We start from the raw sequence: 21,157 nt of genomic DNA, 5'->3' as shown, positions 1-21,157 counted from the left end.
TGACCTGATCGGGTGTCCGGATCCACTGCCTGGGTCAGCAGGCCCCCGTGCCGGAGCACAGCAGGTGCCCCATAAACCCTGGTGGCCTGGGAGGAGGAGGAGGGGGGCGTTCGGGACAGGGGCGGCTGGGTGTTGGCTGTAGAAGCTGGCTGTACCCAGAGAGGGGCCTGGCCAGAGTGCTGCCCGCCGGCTCTGCCGTCCACACCTCAGTCCGTGCGCGGGGACGGTGCAGGAGGACTGGCAGGCTTGGCCTCAGCCTGGGGCCTGAGGCCGAGCTCAGACCCGCAGGGGGACAGCCGTGTGCCCAGAGACAGTCACACAGCAAGTGGAACCCGGAGAGGGCGGGGGGCGCCGCTTCCCAAGCCGGGGCTGAGGCCGGGCCGGAGCGGGGCAGCAGGCTGGCTGGGCGTCGACGCCCTGCCGGGAGCACACCCAGGCCGACAGGGGCGGCCCACACGCTCAGAGTCCTCCACCCGCCTCGGCTCAGCGTCCTTCCAGGGAAATGGGCGTTTCCTGCGGGAGCTTTCAGGGGCCCAGGCGGGGGAGGGGAGCAGGGCCGTCCGAGTCCTCCCCTTGCCAGCATCTCTCTGGCACCGGCTGCCGGAGGCCCCGCCCCGTGTGCCCGCAGTTACACCAGCGATGCTCCCTTCTTTGGGTTAGGAGTCATCTTCAACAAATATTTTCTGAATGTCTGCTATGTACTAGGCGCCGGGAACACGGAGGGGAAAGTATGTGGACCTGCCCTTGAGGGAGTCGTGTTCAATGGGGCCACGGACAGTAAACAGACAATTAGTTATCTTCCACGGGGGGCGGGGGGAGGAGGTGTGCCCAATGCAGTTAGTCATTCGCACTTCAGTATGAATGAGAGTCTTCCATGCCTCGCTCGGGAACAGACAGGGCTGGGGAGGCTCACCCTCCGGGGGTGGGGGCACCGGTGGCAGTCGGAGTAGGGAGAGGGCAGGGAGCTACTCCCCACCATCGCTTCTGCGGTTCCCCAGTCCCAAGGCTGCAGCCCTGGGGCCCCCGGGAGGCCCTCCCTCACACCCACCCCCACCTGGCCTGCTCCCAGCCCCTCCAGCACAACCCCCGCCCCAGACCCTCTCCCCGAGGCCTCGCCCTCCCCACCATCCTGGAAACGATTTTGTTGTCTGCAGAGATCATGTGTAGCTGCCTGTGAGTTATAAGTCTCCGGAGCAAGCAGCCTGTTACCTAACCAGGCCTGGCTCATGCCAATGTCTTGAGTAATTATTGGGGGGCGGGGGGCCGTCCAGCCCGCAGTAGAGCCTCTCCGAGGGAGTGCTATTGTTTTTCATGTCAGCTGTGACTTGGAAGGAAAGAGGGCCTGGCCTTTGAGAAATGAGATGGGGTGGTGGAGGGCAGCTTAACCCTTTGCAACCCCCCCCCATGACCGTGCTCCCCAGCTCCCCAGAGCTGCCTGACAGAGAGCAGGCTTGTCGGGGATCAGAACCCAGGCCAGGCCCGGCAGCCGCCACTTGGCAGCGCCGATGGAAACCGCCGTGCGGTTACGCACAGACAGTCACGGAAACTCGGAGGACAGCGGCGGTGGAGGGCTCGCCAGGCCCGGCTCCGCGCCCTGCCCCCACGCCTGCTGCCGCCTCCCGCAGGTCTCCCCCTCACCCCCCACCACAGCTCTGCAGCTGTCGGGGAAGGGGCTCTGGGGCACGTGGGGTGGGGGCAGGGGCTTGCCCAGCCCACCTCGCCTCCTCCTCCAGGGGGCCCAGGGCAGAGCAGAGAGGGAACCGGGAAGTGGGGCTCCCAGAGCATCTCTGGTGTCGGGCCCCAGCCCGGCCTCCACCCGGGTCTGTTGACTCAGTGACTCAGGCACTGACTGGAGGCCAGAAGTGGCCCCACGTGCTGGGGAGGCCGTGCAGACCCCTTCCTCAGGAAACTCAGTCCAGGGAGAGGTGGACCAGAAGTCAGCAAGCTGAGGGGTGGGGCGCCGAGTTCCCGGGCAGCAGGACAGGAGCGGGGGGCGGGGGAGAGCGGATTGGCGGCAAGGGAGCAGTGGAGGAGCTGGGCGGGGGGGTCTCCAAGGAGGTGGCGTGGAAGCAGAAACCGAGCAAGAGTGGGCTGTGAGCCGGACAGACGCCCAGAAGCAGGGGAAAGGCGGCCTGACCCCTCCTGACACCGATGCTGCTGCTGACCAGGGTCTGAGCCCCACCCCCGGGGCCTTGGGCAGCTCCTCGGTTCTGGTTCGGGCTGAGAGGGACTCACTCACTCACCCATTCACTAAGCCATTCAGCAAACCTTTAGTGTGCTGCGGCGGGCTGGGGTGAGAGCCTGGAATACTGGGGCACAACGGCTCCCGGGCAAGCGGGACTTGGGTTAGTGGGATGAGGTGGCAGTGGGGTGCTGGTAGGGGCCAGACTGGGCCCTGACAGCCCGCACAGGGAGTTTGCATTTCTTTTCACTCAATCAGAAGCTGGAGGTGGGTTTTCAGCTCTAAGCCCAGAGGTGACATGCTCTGATGTACATGTTTCTGAGTGCACAAGTTTGAGGGTTGGGTGTGGAGAGGCAGAGAGAGCAGCTAGTGAGACGATGGACAAGAGTCAGGGCAAGAGGCTTGATCCCAGCTGTTGCTTCGATGATGAAACTGGTGGCAGCCTAATCAAGAGAGAATTCTGCCACCCATGCTGGGAAAGATTGACTGCAGAAGAAGAGGGTGGCAGAGGATGAGATGGTTGGATGGCATCACCAATTCAATGGACATGAACTTGGGCAAACTCTGAGAGATGATGAGGAACAGGGAGGCCCGGGGTGCTGCAGTCCATGGGGTCGCAAAGAGTTGGCCACAACTTAGCGACTGAACAACAACAAATCTACCACCCACGGGGTCCCAGCTGAGCTGGAGCGTGCAGGGCTGAAGCATGCACAGCACTGCAACAGGATTCAGGGGCCTTCTCTCTGTCGATCTCACTGTCTGAAGCACCCGAAAGAGTTTATTTTCAATCTGGGATTCTCTACCCACTCACATGCACAGATCTGAGAGTAAACGAAAGTTTCAGACATGCGTAGCCAGAAGCTTTGCCTGCCACATACTTTTCTCAGAAAGCTATTTGAGGACGTGCTCCAGAAAAAGGAAGGGGAAACCAAGATGGGAGAAACACAGCATTCAAGAACCAGGGGACTCCAACACCCCACTCCAAAAAAGAGGCCAAGGATGTTCACAACAAGATGGGGGGAAGAAAGTCTGGCATTACAACCATTTAGCAGGCCTAGAGAGTAACTAATCCTTCTAGGGCCCTAGGAAGAAACTTCCAGAAGAAAAACAGTAAGGCTGGTAGATTGCTGCTGTTCTCAGCAGAATGAGTAGAAGCTTTACAACTCTGGCAGAGAGGTCAGGAATGAACTAGTGAGAGATGCGCTGAAAACTAAGCAAATCGTAGAAAATGTTTTACCCGAGGGAAAACGAAAGGTTATCATCCTACACCACATGACTTGGCTGAAGACAGCCGTTGCATAGTGATGTAAGTTGCATAATGTGTATGTCAAATGCAAGCAGTAAGTATTTATTTAGCCTATAACTGCAGTATAACTGTATTGAGAGGATGGGGGAATGGCAGGGGGCAGGAGCTGTGAAAAACCTGCATCTCTCCGGGTTAAGTGGTCACTAGATAATGTCTGAAACTTTAAAAGCAAGGAATAGCCATATAAGCATGTGGTTCAGAAATACTGAGGTGAAGCCAAGAGACAGCGGAGAGGGTTGAGGGGTTGCCTATGGGTCAGGAATTGGGGATGAAAGATGGAGACTCATGGGAGCTCTCTTCGGGCGGGTTTCTGCTGATGCTGCGAAAACTCCAGAATGGGGGAGAGGACGGGGAGGAGGTGGAGCTGGTCAGAAGGTTAAGTGTGTCCTCGGGTTTGGGACGAGATGACGCACGGGTGACCAGGCAGCCAGACGTGTCCGCAGGCTGGGGGCCGGCTGGTCCCCACACAGGAGCCCCCCAGGTGGCAGAGGGCTGGGGCGGGCGGTGCGGGTCAGGGCAGCAGGGAGAGGGTCGGGTTCACAGTGGGCACTGCCTGCCCACTTTTAACCCAGGTTGACAGGGGGACCGGGCCTCCTGCCGGGGTGGGCCTCCCGGAGCTGTGACCCCAGGGGTACCCAGGATGGTCTCCAAGGCCCCCAGACCCAGGCACCAACAGGCACCCGTGGGCTGAGCCAGGTCATCACAGAGGCCTCCGACCACACCCAGTCTGCTCAGCATGGGTCCCCCCCACCCAGGCCGTGTCCCAAGGAGCTCTTCCTCTCTGCCCCAGGAGCAGGAAGGGTGGGTGGGGATCCCAGGACGGCCTGAATCTCTCATCAGCCTCAGGTCAGCCTAGGCCAGGTGGGCCGAGGGCCAGCCCAGGGCCTCGTTCTGGGGTGGAGGCCTCCCCAAACTTCCGCTCACCTTCCGAGCATTGTGGGACTTCCTGGGAGCCCCCACCACTCAGCGGCCCTCCGGCCTCTGACCCACCCCGAAGTCAGCCCGCCCTGGCCCCTCCAGGGCCCTGGCCACTGGGCCACACACCTAGGGACCAGGGCCAGGCACCCCAAAGCTGTGGCGGCTGGATAGAGGTGGGCGCTCGCGTGCGGAAGTGGGGACAGTGAGGGCAGCCTGCTCACCAGCCTAGTTCCCAGGGTGGGAGGGAGCTGCGGGGGGCCCGCCAGGGTCCCGGAGCTTTGGAGATGGATGGGGCAGAGGCAGTGCCCTACCAGGGGCAGGTGTGAGCCTCCATCGCTCGGGCGGCATCCCTCTGCATCCTCGCCCTGCAGAGGCAGAAACACAGGCACAGGGAGGGGCCAGGGAGGCCAGGTCTCACGTTTGCACGTGGCTGGGGACCCGGCAGGAGGGGAGCCACTCTGAACCGCACACAGGTGGCAGGAGGGAAGGTGGGCCAGGGGGCCAGGACGGGCCGGGGAGAGGGCTGGGAGCAGAGCAGGGAGGGACCCGCCCAGTGGGTTCAGGTGGGGCTGGAGCTCCCAGGCCCTGGCCTGGCCTGCTCCCCACCTCCTCACCCACTTCCTGGACAGGGGTCTCGGGGTGGGGGTAGCTGGTGCAGCAGCAGGCCCTCAGCCACACAGGCCACCCCACACAGGCCACCTGCATAGCCAGGTGACCGCGCAGAGCCCCCGGGGCCACATGCCCACGTGGGTGGGTCACGACCCAGTGATGCGAGGGACTCGTCAGGGTAAGGTGAGCAGAACGCAGGCTGGGGCAAGGGCGGCCCTCAGACGGCCGTGAGGAAAAGCACGGAGGAGGGAGTGGGGCAGAGAGGAAGGGACGGGACCCCGGGGCCTGTCTTCCATCTGCAGGGGCTGCCCCCACCAAGAGCAGGGGAGACCGGGAGACCAGCAGAGGCAGGGAGGGAGCCCGTGCTGCGTAGGGGAGCGTGGGGCCCGGCGGCTTCTGGCTCACAGGCTGTGGGCCCCCCCGAACGGGGAGAAAACAGGCTTAGGAGGGTGTGGTCATGCCCAAGAGGTGGGGAGGCCCAGCTGAGCCCCCAGCCAGGCCCCCAGATCCAGGGAAAGGGCAGGGCCCGGCCCTGGACAGGTGGAAACCCGGCCACTTCCCCTGGAAGGCACTGGTTCCCCCTCACCTTCCCCACCGGGCTCTTCCAGACCCCAGGGCTGCACCCCTGTCCCTGAGCCCCCCACCCAGTCCCCAGCTCGGGTCCAGCCTCAGAGGAGCTGTCTCAGGAAGTCCGGGCCTAGAAGCAGGAGCCAGAAGTGGGGGACAGGGCCGTCCTGGACGTGGGCCCCGGGGGCGGCCCTCCTGTCTCTGACAGCTGCCTCCACGGCCCTGGCCCTGGCCCGCTGAGTTGTGGGGCCACCGTTTCTCGGCCTGGACCAAGGCAGGAAGGGCAGGGAGACTGGACCCCTTGGCACCTGGAGGGCACCCAGGCACGGCCCCCTGGACTGGAGGTGGTCAGCCTGTATGTCCACTCTTCCAGCCCCCCAGCCCTGGACACCACCCTGGATCCCGCCCCATGAGCCAGCTCCCAGGTCTCCCCCACTCCCCAGTGTAGGGCCCAGCACAGCCCTGGTGGAATTGTGCACACACGTGCACACACACACGTGCTCACACACACCAGAATGAATGCACACCGGTCAAGCCCTGCACCCCTCTGCTGGTCGCCCTGCCCGTGGCTGATCTGGGCCGTGGGGGCTCCGCTGGGCTCATGCACTGTCCTGAAGGTCCCTACTGAGCACTGTGGTACGCTGGGCACGGGCCCACCATGACAGTGCTGCCCAGCAGAAGCCCTGCCTTCCAGGAGCTGAGCGTCGTCGCAGGGGTGCCAGGGCAGGGGAGTCCCTCAGAAAGAGTGGGCAGGCAGCCCTGAGAGGGTACTCAGAGGACAGAGGCAGCTTGAAGGTTGTCGGGAAAGAACCTCCCTTCAGGGACAGCAGGTGCAAAGAGCCTGTGGCAACTTGGGGCCTGGACAGGAGGCCCACGGGTCTGGGGCAGCGAGGCGAACCCGGCCAGATCGTGACAGTTTTGGGGCCACTGCAGTGACCCTGGCCTTGACTCTGTGGCCATGGGGAGCCCTGTTTTAACATCTCCCTCCTGGGAGAGGGGAGAAGGCTGAGGTGCCTGGGTGCGCTCAGAGGGCGGGCTGGGTCAGGGGCTCCTCTCGCCCAGATCAGGGAGCAGAGTGGGATGGGGAAGGGGCGCAGGGCTGGGGCAGACTGTCAGGGAGCCATGTGGAAGCGCCCCTGCAGGGCAGCCTCGCCAGGACCGATCCTAGAGAGGGGGCCCCCCGCCTGGCACTCCCAGGGGCGGTCAGCCTCCCAGTCCAAGGGCTCAGCCACGGTGGCATTTCCAGAGCCCCGTGGAGAGGCCCATGCACCTCGGCCCGAGGAGCGGGCTCAGCGGACATGTCTCCACATGGCGGGCCCCCAGCCTGTGCTAGTGAAAGGGAGCATGCAGAGGGCCCAGCTTCTCAGGTTACTGATCTGCTAAGCCCACCTGGACGGATACTGCGTTGCAGGCGCGTGCTCCTGTTTTAAAATGGCCGGAAGGATAAACAGCAGATCGCTAAGGTGATCCCCTGGTGAGGGGCGGACCACAGTCAGACGGGCCAGGCAGGCCAAAGGGGGACGTTTCGTCACAATGTTTTTTACTTTTAAGGGATTATGGTTTTGAACAGTACAACCCAGCTAGTTACATCTTGCAAACTCTTGTAAGGGGGCTGATTTAACTGCAAGACGTCCAGCTGGGCAGAGTGTATTGCTGGAGGGGCGAGGGCAGGGGGCACACAGGCGCTGTCCTGGAGGCCAGCGGGCCAGAGGTCAACAGGCCCCAGCTGCCTGGGGAAGGGGCTCCGGGGCCTGGGCGGTCAGGGAACAGTGGGAAGCTGTGCAGGTGTCCGAAGAAAGGACACGGTTCAGGACTGAGCGGGGACAGGTGAGGGGCCGCAGAGCGGCGAGGAAAAGCCATGCTGGGCGGTGGGTGCAGGGGAAGCGGTCAGAGGCAGCTGGGAGGTGCTGGGGGCCTGGGGGCACACGGGGCCTCCTTCTTCCCTGAGACGCCCCGCAGGCCCGAGAAGCTGTCCAGGGGAGCTAGACCGCCGCCCCCCAGGAATTCCAACCACAGACGCATCAATCTCCATTCTGAGCTGCAGGGAGGGGACTGAGGCCCAAAGTCCCCCAGCCCATCGTGGGTGTGGACAGCCTGGCAGTGTCCCGGATTTCAGGGAGGCGGATGTTTAGGAAGCAGAGGATGAAACCAGTACCCAGGCAGACTAGAGTGGCTGTGAGGGGTCGGTCAGGGAGGTGATGGCAGGCAGATGGAGCCGGGGGGCCTTTTCTGGAGGAGACCCTCACCTTGGGGCCTGAGGAATGAGATGGTCTGCTGGCTCAGGAGAGGGGTGGAATGTTCCAGCAAGTGGACCAGCTAGTGCAAAGGCCCTGGGCACAGAGGTGGGCACCGCACATCCAAGGGACTGACAGAGCCGATGCAGGGCAGGGAGGGGCAGTGGCCAGGCTAAGACACTGGGCCCAGACTGCGGGGACCCTCTGGCCAAGATGGGGCTGGGTCTTTGTCCAAGAGCTGTCGGGCGGCCGGCAGGGGTCCCACCAGGGGACAGACAGGGTGTGAGGGCAGAGGGAGGGCTGCTGGATGTGGAGCTCACAGAGGGCGAGCAGACCTCAGGGGCGCTGCTGGGCGGCCTGTGGGCTGATGGGCCCAGCACTCCTGAGCTGCCCGTGCCCTGGCACCAGGGGCCCGAGATGAGGGGTCCCAGAGGGCAGCCAGGGGCAGATGGAACTGTGACGATGGAGACACTGGGCGGCCCCTGCCCACCTGCCCGCCCGCCTGCCCAGGCCTGGTGTTTGGCTGGGCCAGCCGAGCGCGCACTGGCTCCTGGTACAAAGTGTTCTGCCCAGCGTCCCTGGCTTCCGGGACTTCGAGGCTCGTCAGAGGGGCAGCGAGGAAGGGGGAGGCGGGGGAGAATCAAATGCAGGTGGGGCCTCCGCCCGCCGCCAACACAAACACGGCCTCTCGGCTTCCAGCGCCTTTTTCCAGCCTGCCCTACATTCCCGCTCGCCCGGCCCCGAGCAGGGCGGCTCAGCCAGCCAGCCTGGGGCTGCCCGATGCAGGCAGGGCGGGCGGCCCCCGCTTAGCCTCTGCCCGCAGGACCCCCCTGAGGCCCCAGCTAGGGGCTGGCCAGCCCACTGGGAGACCCAGCCACACACGTCCAGGGCCAGTCGCCGCCCCCTGCCTGGCCCACCCACCACGTGGCCATGAGCAGCTTCCTGGCCTCTGTGTATCCTGCTCCCCACGACCCAGGCCCCCTTCCAGCAGTGGGGTGGGGGCAAGCAAAGAGGCTTCTGTGCAGCCCAGGAAGCCGTGTGCCCGGCCCAGGGCCCCTGACTCTGCAAGCTGCCGCAGGCACCTCCTCCCCGGGGTCCACGCAGGGCAGTGGTTGTGGACTCTGGGCACAGACGTGGCCCCGCGGAGCTGCGGGGGGAGGGAGGGCGTGGCTCCGTGTCCAGCAGCGTGGATGGGGCACGTCGGTGAACACGGTACACGCAGAGCCCCCCACGGGGCTCCCGCCCTCGGTGCGAGGAGGGGGCAGGGAGAGACAGAACATCGAGTAAGGAAACCAGTAATGTCAGCGAGCGTCCTGGAGGGAAAGGAGTGGGCAGAGGCCCGCAGGCAGGTCACAGCATTCAGCTCAGGGCCCAGGGCGGCCTCGTGGGGAGGGGAGACGTGAACAGAAATGTGGATGGGCTGAGGGCGTGAGCCGCGCGAGAATCCAGGGAGACAGCCTGGCGGCGGGGGCAGGGCAGAGGGGAGGCCTCCCGCTGGAGCCGCCTCGGGGAGGGCTGACCGCCTGGACCCCCGGCCAGGACTTCCTTCTCTGTTCAGACCCCACGGCGGGTCTCGCAGAGTTCTGAACAGAGGAGCGAGATCTGTGGGGCCGAGGGCAGAGGTCACTGAGGTTGCCCAGCTGAGCTGGCCCACGTCCCCCTGACCACGACCACTGCTGGACGCCCTAGACAGAGCCCCCAGCGTCCTCACCCCCACAAAGGACAGCCCTGCCACCCGCTAGCAAAACACATCGTAAGGCTGCCATGATCAAGACGGTTCACTACAGGCTGCAAAGCACCTATAAAAAGAATGTTCCATCCTTCAGGGAACTGCAGGCTTCAGGGAAGATTGACAGGCCGATCGCTGAAAACCCGTCTCGAAGCTCAAGTGAGCCCCACACCATTCAACGATTTAATGGTAAAAATCTAAAAAATTCTAGAAAAAAAAAATTGCTTCGAGGTAGGAATGGGGAAGGCTACTCCAAGCATGCAGAAAATCTAGAAGCCACAAAGAAAAAGATAAATAACTCTGACTACATAAAAAGTGAAGAACTAAATAAAACTTCTGTATGACCAGACCAAAAATAATAATCATAACTGCCATAAACCGATTCACGAGACCAGTAGCACGCTGTGGGCAAACAGTCATGATGTCCGTGTCAGAGGACAAACTTTCTCATGATACGAAGACCCCTTACGAGTCAATGACGATGAAAGGCCTGGCCAGTGCCACCCTGGGGAGGGAACAGGCTGTGGGCTTGGGGGACCTGCACAGCCCCCACCCCAGTCCTGGGGCCCTGGGAGGCGGCAGAGGGCTCTTTATTCATCCAGCAAATATTTGTGAAGCACCAACTCTATTCCACATGAACCAATGCCTTTGAGCTGTGGTGCCGGAGAAGACTCTTGAGAGTCCCTTGGACTGAAAGGATATCCAACTAGTCCATCCTGGAGGAAATCAACCCTGAATATTCACTGGAAGGATGGATGCTGAAGCTGAAGCTCCAATCCTTTGGCTACCTGATGCAAAGAGCTGACTCATTGGAAAAGACCCTGATGCTGGGAAAGATTGAAGGTGGGAAGAGACGGGAGTGACAGAGGATGAGATGGTTGGATGGCATCACCGACTCAATGGACATGAGTCTGAGCAATCTCTGGGGGCTGGTGCAGGACAGGGAAGCGTGGCATGTTGCAGCCCATGGGGTAGCAAAGAGTCAGACCCAATTTAGCGACTGAACACAACAACACTTAATCCGTACTATGTTCCAGGTTCTGGGAACATGTCCCCTCTGGGGACATGACCGTCCAAGTCTTAGCTGCCACAGGAGGTTTCAGTGATGGAAAGGAAGCCCGCTCCTAACACCTGAGCTGAGGTTGTATGTTGTGGTGGAGAACGGTTTTTCAGGCAGAGGAAATGGCAAGTGCAAAAATCCTGGGGCGTGATCAAGGGGGCTGTGCTCAGGATCTGAGAGACAGAGTAGGGGTGCTCAGGGAGGGCTGTGGGGGGGCCGCAGAGCTCAGAGGCTTCGGCAGGAGGTTGGATTTCACTCTGGGTACACTGGCAGTCCTTTGAAGGGAGGCAGCTCAGCCTGGCTGCTGCCTGGAGCGAACAGGAGGCAGGTGGACAAGTCCAGTAGAGGTGATCACAACAGCGCTGGCCGGGGATGCCACTGGACTGGGCAGGGGCTGCTCGGGAGGCTGGATTCAGAGCGTGTGCCCTAGAGAACAGGTCGGGCATGGGTGAGCGCCAGGCGGATCCAATGCTTCTCTGTGTGGTGTCGGCGCCCCTTTCTGAGACGTGGGCAGGCCCAGGGCGAGTCGGAGTTCCTTTTGGAACCTGCTGGGCCAAGGTGCTGTGAGACCTGCTCACCAGTGAAGACGGAGTGGCCTCGGGGAGCACGCAGAGCTGGGCTGCAGTGCTGAGGGTGTCTGCGTGGACGGGTGCAGGCAGGTGGGGGTCCTTGGGCTGGGTGTGGAGGGCAGGCGAGGTTGTCCTGGTGGGTGAGCACGGGGCAGGTGGGCGTGGCTTATGATAGAGATCCCAAGGTCCACCCCACTCAATGGTCAAGCTGGACCGAGTCACTGCTGGGGCATCCCCAGCAGAGCCCAGGCACCTGTGGGGCTGCCCCCAGGCAAGTGTGTGTCTGTGGGGCAGGCAGAAGGGTCTTGCTCCCATCACAGCCATCTCTCAGAGGGAAGCAGCCTGTCCTCCTAAGGGGTGGTCTGCAAGGGCCAACCAGGGACACACAGGCCCCCAGAGGGGTCTGGGGGTGACCAGGTCGTTGGCCATGCTGTGCCAAGGACCCGGCTGAGGGGTGACTGACTCGGGTGATGGCTCAGACCAGCTGCCGCCCTGTAGGCAGAAGAGTGAGAGGTTTGCAGGACCCGCTGGGACACAGTCCTCAGTCTGCAGCCTCTGAAATGCCCACCCTGGCTGATGTGTGAGGCCAAACCAAGGCACGCGTTCCGGGGGTCAGGGCACAATGGCTGCCCCATCGCCCACATCTTCTGGCCAAGGCTCACCCCCGCCTGGACTCCACCTGAACAGAAGACCCTGGGGAACAGGAGAAGGGCTGGTGTGTTGGTGACCGCGGGTCCCAGAGGCCTGTCTCCCAGTTAGGAGAGTTCGATTGGCCCCCAGGCAGTCCCTGTGCTGAGCGGCACAGCTCGCCCTCTGAGCGGCCCCCTCCCAGCAGCTTCACTGCCTAGTGCCAGCGTGCTCACTTCCGTGGCACGTGCCAAGGCCCAGGGGCCCGAGGTCCAGACAGATACACGTGCACCCTTGGGCAGCTCAGGGAATGATCTGGTGGTCTTGTGCAAAGGAACTGTGTGAAGACGGCCTAGGCACTCTTGCACATTCAGTCTCCCTGGTCTTATAAAGTTGGAGCACTCGTGTGCACACATATCTGTGCACACACGTCTGTGCACACACATGCCAACCAGCCCTCAGGCCACGCTGGACACATGCAGATTGCTAACAGTAGTTACAACAATGGTCAACGGGAGACTTAATCCGTGTTTGCTGGATGCCAACCCCCCTTTCCAGCGGTTTCTTGTGTTCATTCAGTTAATCCTTACAACATCCTCCTGAGGGAGACTCAACCAACATGCCCATTTTACAGATGAGGAAACTGAGTTCGGGGAGGCAAGGTCAAGGTCATCCCACCAAAGAGGCAGAGGCAGAACATGAGCCCAGGAGCCTGTCTACTGCCCAGGCCCTCCTGAGGACCCTGCCCCACTGCCGTGGGGCCCACACACCCAGAATGCATGTGGGGGCCTCCCACGGACCACAGGGCACACACCCTGGCCCGGCCCGGCTGCCATGGGCCCGGCTCCGAGGCCGTCTCCTGGGCCACCTGGGTGCGCCTTGTGCCACCGGACCAAGAGCTCGGCCGGCCGACTGGCCGCCCTGGGGACGGGCAGTAAAACCTCAGCAGCTAGAACGATGGCTGACTTTTCTCCAAGAGCTAAAGCACTAAGACAAAGTCATAAACACAATTACACCGTCTCTTGCCATAAATCACGACGTTATGAAGCGCTGTGATCTATTTCCACTCATACCCAGCTCTGTGAGACCAGCCAGCCCCATGGGCTCTAACGAAAGGGTGATTTATGGGCGTTATTCCCGTGCTCTTGCCATGGGGGAGGGGTGTTCCCAAGCCCCAAGGAGTCGGGGAGGCCCGGCGCCGGGAGCAGGACCCACAGGCCCCGTGCGTGGTCTGGGGCCAGGTCTGGCTGCCACTGGGCAGGGACCTCCGGGGACAGCTGGGCCCAGGCGGTGGGTGCCCTGCACCTCCACCCCCTTCCTCCTTGGTAGGAGGGCTCCTGGGGACTCTGGGGTCCAGGCTCTGGGCCGGGGAGCTTCCAGCGTGTTTGTTCCACACGTGTGAATAGGGCCCCTGTGTGCCAGCCAGACCAACAGAGGAGCAGGGCTCCTGGGGCCTAATTCTAATGGGAGGCACAGACGAGGACGGGCAGACGTAACCCCACGCCAAGGGCCTTGGAGGAAGTACGGGCAAGGGGAAGGCCGTGGCAGAGGAGGGAGAGGGCCTCAGATCAGTGCCTCTGGTGAGATCTGAGGGTGGGGGTGGCTGATGCAGGCGGGCGAGCAGCAGGAGAAAAGGCCAGGCCTGGCACAGGCACGTGCCACCGTGTTTAAGGACCAGTAAAGTCGCCTGGAGTCAGCGAGGAGGGAACGAGGGTGGGTGCACGCGTGAGGGCGTGCTAAGTCGTTCAGTCGTGCCCGACTCTTTGCAACCCCATGGACTATAGCCCACCAGGCTCATCTGCCCATGGGATTCTCCAGGCAGGAATACTGGATTGGGTTGCCATGCCCTCCTCCAAGGGATCTTCCCAACTCAGGGATCAAACCCACGTCTCCAGTGTCTCCCGCCTTGCAGGAGCCACTAGGGAAGCCCAAAGAAGGGTTGGGGGTTGGAGGCCAGAAAGCAAAGGGAGACGGGTCTGAGGCCACATGAGGGACTCAGGCTTCTCCCGGGAGTGAGAGGGGAGCTCAGGAGGGTATGTGACGTGAGCGGGTTTGTATTTCAGAAGAACTGCCGTGTAGAAGCACATTGCAGGGGGAGGCCGGCTGGCAGGCTACTGCAATAGTCCTAGCATATAAAATCGGCACTCTGGCCTGGGCTGGGAGCTGTGGAGCTGTGGGTGCTGAGATGAGAATGGAAGGGACAGGGTGGGTGCTGAGAGGCAGGGGCCTCAGCAGAAGGGCAGGGAAGCCGTGGTTTCACGGTCTGTGTTCAGGCCTGAGGCCCCGTAGGGCCGCGCGTGCGGGTCCTGGGTGTGTCCCTGGCCTGAGCCTGTGCACCCAGGCTCAGGGGTCAGCAGACCACGGTGGTCACAGCAGGGTGACCTCCCGTCCTGGTCAGTGGGGAAGGGCCAGAGGACACCAGGGCTGCAGCCGGTGCCCCTCTCCTTGCTGCTCTCTCTCAGTGACACCCCCTGCCCTTGACATCGGTGCTCAGCGTTACCTGCATGCACCGAAGGGCACGGGGGCAAAGGTTGTAGGTCACAGGGACACCTACTCCCCTCCCTCACCAGGCTGCAGAATGAGGGCCAGGGTCGGGGCGGGGGGAGAAAGGGCATTCTATGGGGACAGAGAACCCAGGAGTCCCGGGCGGGGGGTGGGGGATGGGCCTGGGACCACCGCCTGAAACTCACTCTGCAGCCGCTAGGCCCAGAGGGGCAGGGTCGCCCTCTCAGACTGAGTCCTTCCCGTGTCCAGTGGGGCCCGACGTCCGAGGCTGCGGCCAGACTCTTTAGTAGGGGCAAGCGCGGGCCCCTCGTCCGCCAAGCAGCACTCGACACACCCCGAGTCCTGCCCTGCGTCCTGCCCCGTGCTGGGGGCTTCTCACTAACTGTATGCATGCGAGGGGCAGCAGGGGGGAGCTGCCCACCCAGGGGACCTGGAGGTGTGACTCTAGCCCTGCGCAGAGCAGGTAGGTGGGCTTCTGCTCTGAGCCCGCCAGCCTGGGGCTCCCTTCCTGGCTGGACAGTCCCCCACTTGGCGGGCTCAGCACCCCTGCCGTGGGTCTCCAGACCTGCCCCACTGTTGGGTGGGCACAACCGGGCCCCTCAACCACGCCCAGAAGTTCAAGGCCTCGGGGCCTCCGCCGGGTCACCTGCCTGTGGGCTCAGGGGCAGCTGGGAGCAGCGGCTTGTGAGCTGGGCAGTGCTGGGCCGTGCAGGCCTGCGGCCAGGGCGCAAGGGGGAAGGCAGCCAGGCCGGCGGCAGCCCCTCTGTGCCCCTGCCCCCGGCTTTTTGCTCCCAACCTCCCTGCGGTCTGTGGAGGGGGTGGGGAGAGGGGGCTTAGAGCCATGGCGGGAGGCCTGCCGGAAGATGGAGTGGGCCTGAGCATCACGGCCGTGTCCGCAGGCCCATCCCTGTGCTTGGGCAGGGCTCACCAGGCTTCAGGCTCCCCCGCGCCTCCTTACCTACCTGGAATCCCCAGCTCTCTGCAGCCCAGCTGGATGTGTCCAGCTCAATGCCTGGTGTTGAGCATCGCCCCCTGAGAACGGCTCCGTGACCGTCGGTCCAGGAGAGGGTGCAGACAAAGGGAGCGCCCAGAGGACTTGTGTCCCGTGACCCCGCAGAGGGTCCTGGGCTGTCCCGAGAGGAGCCCCACCCCGCCTTCAGATGGCCCCAAAGGGACCCTGGCCCCCCAAGCTGCCCCCAGGGCCTGGGGCTCCTCCCCGTGAGCCACAGGCAGTCACGGCCCGTCTCCCGCCCATCTTTGGCCGGCACCACTGGCGGGTCCAGAGCTGGGATCAGGGCCGAGCAGGTTCTGCAAAATGTCCCTTGAAAGACTCTTTTTCAAGATTTTCTTTTGAAAACAAATTCATAACCACATCAAACAGGGAGCCCGTCGCCTTGGGTTTGATCATCAGCCGCCCGGGGCTTTCGAACTGGCTGTTATTCTAATTGCTCTTTTTCTCTTCCGAGGGCCGTGAGTCGTCTTATGGTTATTAACTTGGTGAGTTGAGGCAGGGAACAAGGGCGCTTTGTCGGCCTTGCCCTTTTCGTCACTATCAAATTGCAAATAGTGACGAGACTCAAGATCCCCCAAACTGATGTGCCCCCGTGCTTCCTGGGGCACGCCGCCCTGTGCCCACAGTAGGCACTGCCTTCCCGCTGAAGGTGGCGGCGCCTGCCCTGGGCACCCGCCTGGACCGGTGACTTCTCTGCAGCAGGGGCCCGGCTCAGGCCGCTCCCTCCAGCCGGCTGACGTTCTCACAGTTGTCGTTCAGTCACTCAGTCGTGCCCGATGCTTTGGGACCCCGTGGACTGCAGCCCGATGGGCTTCCCTGTCCTCTGCTATCTCCCGGAGCTTGCTCACACTCCTGTCCATGGAGTCGGTGATGCCATCCGACCGTCTCATCCTCTGCTGCCCCCTGCTCCTCCTCCTGCCCTCCATCTTTGCCAGCATCAGGGTCTTTTCCAATGTGCTCGCAGCTGCTGCTGCTGCTGCTGCTGCTGCTGCTAAGTCGCTTCAGTCATGTCCGACTCTGTGTGACCCCATAGACGGCAGCCCACCAGGCTCCGCCGTCCCTGGGATTCTCCAGGCAAGAACACTGGAGTGGGTTGCCATTTCCTTCTCCAATGCATGAAAGTGAAAAGTCAAAGTGAAGTTGCTCAGAAAGTGCTCGCCATCAAATATGAAGTGAGATACAGGCTCTCTGCTCAGAGCCAGGGGTGGAGGGGGGCGGGGAGGTGACCAGGAACCATCTCCCTGGGACGCGCTCAGCCTGGAGAAGCGAGGCTTGCTCGCTGACCCGTGTGCACAGGCTCCTACACGCCTGTCCTGCTCCATCCTTAAGAAAACCCTCCAGGGGGGAGCAGGATCCCCCACTTCTCAGCTGAGAAACTGGGGCCCAGGCAGGAGACCCTTCAGCCAGGGCTTAGGGCGGCACCTCACGTGGCCCCCAGACCCGCCTGGCCAGGCTCACCCCACACGGCGGGGCCGGGGCATCGGCCACTGTGCAGGGCAGGCAGGGCGGGGTGGGCTCAGGGGGCCAGCGGCGAGCAGCAGGCAGGCCCGGGTGGTACGGGCTCACCCATGGAGCCTTCGGAGGGGGCCTGGCTCAGGGCGGGGGATCCGGCCCACCTGCTGCTCACCACAGCCTGAAGCTGGAAGCGGCGAGTGAAGGAGAGGATCTGTGTCCAGAGGACCCTGCAGGGGCGCCCAGAGGGTGGCTGGAGAACCAGGGGGATGGCGTGATGGCCGGGAGGGTCTGGCAGGGTCTGGGTGTGTCGGCCAGCTTCCCCGCTTCCCCACTTCCCCACTGTCTCTCCCATCACACCGGCTGTGACAATTCACACTCCTCCCCAGACCCACTCCTCTCCTGTATGAGAAGGAGGGAGGCCCAGGCTTTGGGCTGACTCTGGGATTCTGACCCAGATCCCAGCTCCCCCAAGTCCCCAGCAGTCTGCCTAGTGGAACCGAGATGCCAGTAAGCCCCTCGAAACCCCCCTGACGTGAGCAGCAGCCCAAGGGGCCGAGGTGGGCTTGGCACCCGAGGGCCAAGGGCAGCAAGAAGGGCCCCGGGAGACCTCAAGGGCGAGCTCGCCCGCGCTGACAGCCCCTGGGACGGGCCCCTTCTCCAGCCAGGCCCAGGACCCCACCCCTTCCTGAATCCCAGCCCTCCTTCCATTTCCTCTTTTCCCGAGAACACCCCCACGGAGGCTTCCAGACCCACTTGCCTTTCTGGGCACTTTTGATGTTCAAGCGCCGTAAAGTGAAAATGTATGAAACCACAGATTTTCTTCCGTCATGTATTTGGGGCTTTAATTGAGGCCAAACCAATCAATACCCAAGCTGGGGCCCGCGCAGTGAAGCAACATGAAGTCTTGCCCGGACCAGCCGTGTGCAAGGCTCGTTCAAGGCTACTGAGCACCCAGGGTCCTCCTGACGGATCTCCCAGGGCGGCTTTGGGACTGGGGGTCCAGTCCTGCCGGCAGCAGGGCCCAGCAATCTTGGGCCAGTGAGAAGGGCAGGGTTTGGAGGTGATGATGGGCAAGTCCCCGCCATAGGCCCCTCTGGCCCCTCTCCCAGGAGCACTTGCTTCTTCTAAGCCCAGCTTGGGCCCCCTCCCAGGAGTGTCTGCTTTCGTCCTCATGAACCACCCTTCCACGGCACACAGGTCTTCCCAACAAGGAACCTGGGGGTGGGGGCTGCAGCGGTCCCAACCAGAGACCCCAAATGAGACCCTTCTCCTGGGGCCCCGGGAGAGACCTGTCTTCTCATCCCCGCCCAGCCAGCCCCACTCCTCCCCCTGACTCAGTGTCCCCCACAGGAGGGAGGCTATGGCCTGCCCCCAGCCCCGGGAAGCCTGACCTGGGCCCCCTGGGACCTGGCTACACAGGGTCCACGGCCTCCTCACCCTACTGTCTTCCCAGGGCCAACCCGCTTGGCCGGCACCCAGCTCCATGCGGCCCCGCGGTGGGGAGACTATGGAGGGCAGTGGGCCCAGATGGGTGCCCGGGAGTCTGGCCGCGATGGCACACACTGCCTATATCTCGAATCCCGCGTGTGTCCGGGTGGACGGCCGGCCCCAGCCAGCTCCGCCTGCCTGTGCTCGGCCCCGCGCTGAGCCTTGGCCGAGCCGCCATGGGGCTCTCACCCCCAGACATGCTCTCCCACGGGGCAGCTCAGTGCTCCTGGGGCCTGGCCCTTATCCCTGACCATCCAGCTGCCTCTTCTCCCTGCTCTGCCATTCCAAGGCTCCCCAGGGTTCCAGGTCCCCAGAGTGGATATTATTTTCTGACGGAGCCCACAGCGGAACAGCTCCCAAGGGTGCTACAGGCCCCGGGGACAGCCGTGCCTCCCCCCACAGTCTGGCCCACTTGGGGTCATGTTCTGTTCCCCACCCCTGCTTGGAGGGCCCTGGCCTCCTCTTCCCGCCGGGCTCACATCAGCCCCGTCCCCCTCTGGCCATCAGCCACACCTGCTAAGCACCTGTGGCCCCAGGTCCATCCTGCCTCCAGCTGCCCTCCAGTTTCATGGGCAACTCCACCTTGTGGGCTGGGCAACCCTGTGTTCAATGCAGGAAAGGCTTTGGTAGAAGTGTGGTGGGGATGTGGCCCTGGCTGACCCTTGGGCATTGGCATGGACAGGGTCTGGGTTTTCCAGGGACTAGTGAGTCCTCTAGTGAGTCGGGAACAGGGCTGGGACGACGGGACAGCCTGGGGCACGAGCCCTGTTGGGGGCGTGGAGGGGAGTGGGTCGAGGAGGAGCCCCGCCCTGTGACCGGGAGCCCTTCGGCAGAGATAGCCACTCAACCCCAGTCTCAGGCGAGGGCTGCTGAGCAAGACTCCTCAGGGCACGCGTGTGCACACACACAGACACGCACAGGGGCCACAGACGCCACAGACACACACGTGCGTGTTCCATAAACAGGCCGCCCCGCCCACCCTCAGGGAGCCCCGACCCGAGGCCGCCCCGCCGCTGCCCCGCCGCCGGTTCACCTCTGCTCCTGTCCCCACAGGTAACTCAGTTGGACCAGAGGCTGGTGCTCATCACAGACATGCTGCACCAGCTGCTCGCACTGCAGAACGGAGGCCCCCCTGCGGGCCGGCCCCCCAGCACAGCAGGGGCCCAGGCCGTCCAGCCTTCAAGCGGCGGCTCCATCAACCCCGAGCTCTTCCTGCCCAGCAACGCGCTGCCCACCTACGAACAGCTGACCGTGCCCCATGGGGGGCCCGACGAGGGCTCGTGATGGGGGCACAGGGCCCCTGAGAGGGGAGGCCTGCGGGAGGCCCGTCCCCCATCCAGCACGGCTCCACCGGGCCTCGGCCACCTCTCAAAGGCCGGAGGGCGCGGTCCCGCTCCACCAGGCCCCTGACACCCAGTGGGTCGCGCGGCTCCCTGGCCTGGACTGGGGGGCTCGCCGAGACTGCCCCTTCCCAGCCGGCAGGTACTAGACTTCGGCTGGGTGTCGGGGGGGGCAGCTCTCGGCTCTGAGACCAGGGGGCCCACATCGCTGGTGTGACACTCAGGGCAAGGCCGGCGGTCTGTCCCACGTACGGCCAGGAGGCAGCAGGGCTGTGTGCCGGCCCCAGGGGCTGCCTGCGGGGAGACGGGGGACAGCCTGGACAGGGTCTGTGAAGACCCTTCCCCAGTCTCAGATCCAGGACCCAGGGGGACTCGTAGAGAAGGCAGGCAGGGCAGGGCAGGCCCAGCCCAGCCAAACAAAGGAGGCCCACAGTCGAGGCTCGATCGTGGCCTGAGAGCCCGTCCCGGGACCCCGGAGTGGGCCTGGCTCCCTGACACCCCAGAGATGCTGACCCCGGCAGGAGCTGGGGAGCGGCTCCTGAGGCCACAGCTTCCAATGGGAGGGACAGGCCCACCACTGCCCAGAGCTCTTCACTCTGTCCAGCAGCAGAATAGGGGTGCTCAGGCTCCCCACTCTGGACTGGCAGCTTCTCCTACCCATTCCGGAGAAAAGAGAAGGGGCCCCGAGCCGCCTCCACATGCGTGCCCTGCCTCCAGGTCCCTCCTGGTCCGAGCAGCTGGACAGACGGTCACCCCACCCCCGACCGCAGGGGAGCAGACGGGCATCACCATCTCTAACAAGACAAGCGTCCTCCCGGGCGCTCCGCCCCACCAAATCAGAATAATCTGTGGTGATTTGGAATCTGTGCTTTAATGAATTTCACGGTGTGATTTTGATTCTTAATTATTCAGGTTTTTCCTAATAAATGTGGAATCACAAAATTTAACCTGCCCTGTTCTCGCCTCCACTCCTGGGGGAGCAAGCACCCATCTTTGGGACCACCTATCCCCCCACAGAGCTGTCACCCACCCCTCAATACCCCAGCACTCCTCACCCTATCGGCGCCCACCTCGGTGAGAGGAGGGGGCTGGAAGCCCCAACCCACTAGCCTGGGGGTTCTGGGACCCAGGAGCACCTTGAGGCCAGGCTGCTCCTGCCCACCCCAACCCAGGTCAGACCCCAGCCCACCGTCTGAGCTTTGCTCCTGCGGGAGCCTTTTCTGGGAGAGTCTCCCATCCCCTCTCCATCAGTTAAAACCATTCCCTTGGTCTCCAGCCAGGCTCAAAGCCCACTCCTGCAGGAAGCTTTCCCTGATAGTGCCTCATGAGACCCATCCCCCTCCCCAGGCTTGTGACGCTTCAAGGGGGAAGTGGTGATCAGGTGGGGTCATGGCCCCCCGACAAGCAGCTTGGGCACCCTGTTTTCAGGGCATGTACCCCACAAACACTTCTCAGGCCTTGAGGCTTAATTCCTAATTCCGGGACGCCTGCCCACCTCCCACTGCTGCCCACGTCTGGGCCCCTCACTCCTCCGGGGCCCACTCCCTTCACCCTGC

General features: G+C 63.2%; 1 protein-coding gene across 1 annotated transcript in view; it reads left to right on the top strand.

Moving 5' to 3' along the window:
- Positions 1-20,548, top strand: part of KCNQ1 (potassium voltage-gated channel subfamily Q member 1) — a 381,156-nt gene extending 360,608 nt beyond the window's left edge. The window contains exon 16 of the mRNA XM_019954464.2: positions 19,315-20,548. Coding sequence (XP_019810023.2) covers positions 19,315-19,545 — 231 coding nt within the window. The 3' untranslated portion in view covers positions 19,546-20,548. The remainder of the gene's footprint in view (positions 1-19,314) is intronic.
- Positions 20,549-21,157: the final 609 nt, after the last annotated feature.

This window comes from Bos indicus, chromosome 29, assembly GCF_029378745.1.
Source record: "Bos indicus isolate NIAB-ARS_2022 breed Sahiwal x Tharparkar chromosome 29, NIAB-ARS_B.indTharparkar_mat_pri_1.0, whole genome shotgun sequence".
Classification (NCBI taxonomy): Eukaryota; Metazoa; Chordata; class Mammalia; order Artiodactyla; family Bovidae; genus Bos; species Bos indicus.
The sequence above is the reverse complement of the archived record's forward strand: the minus strand, read 5'-3'. Positions and strand labels throughout refer to the sequence as shown.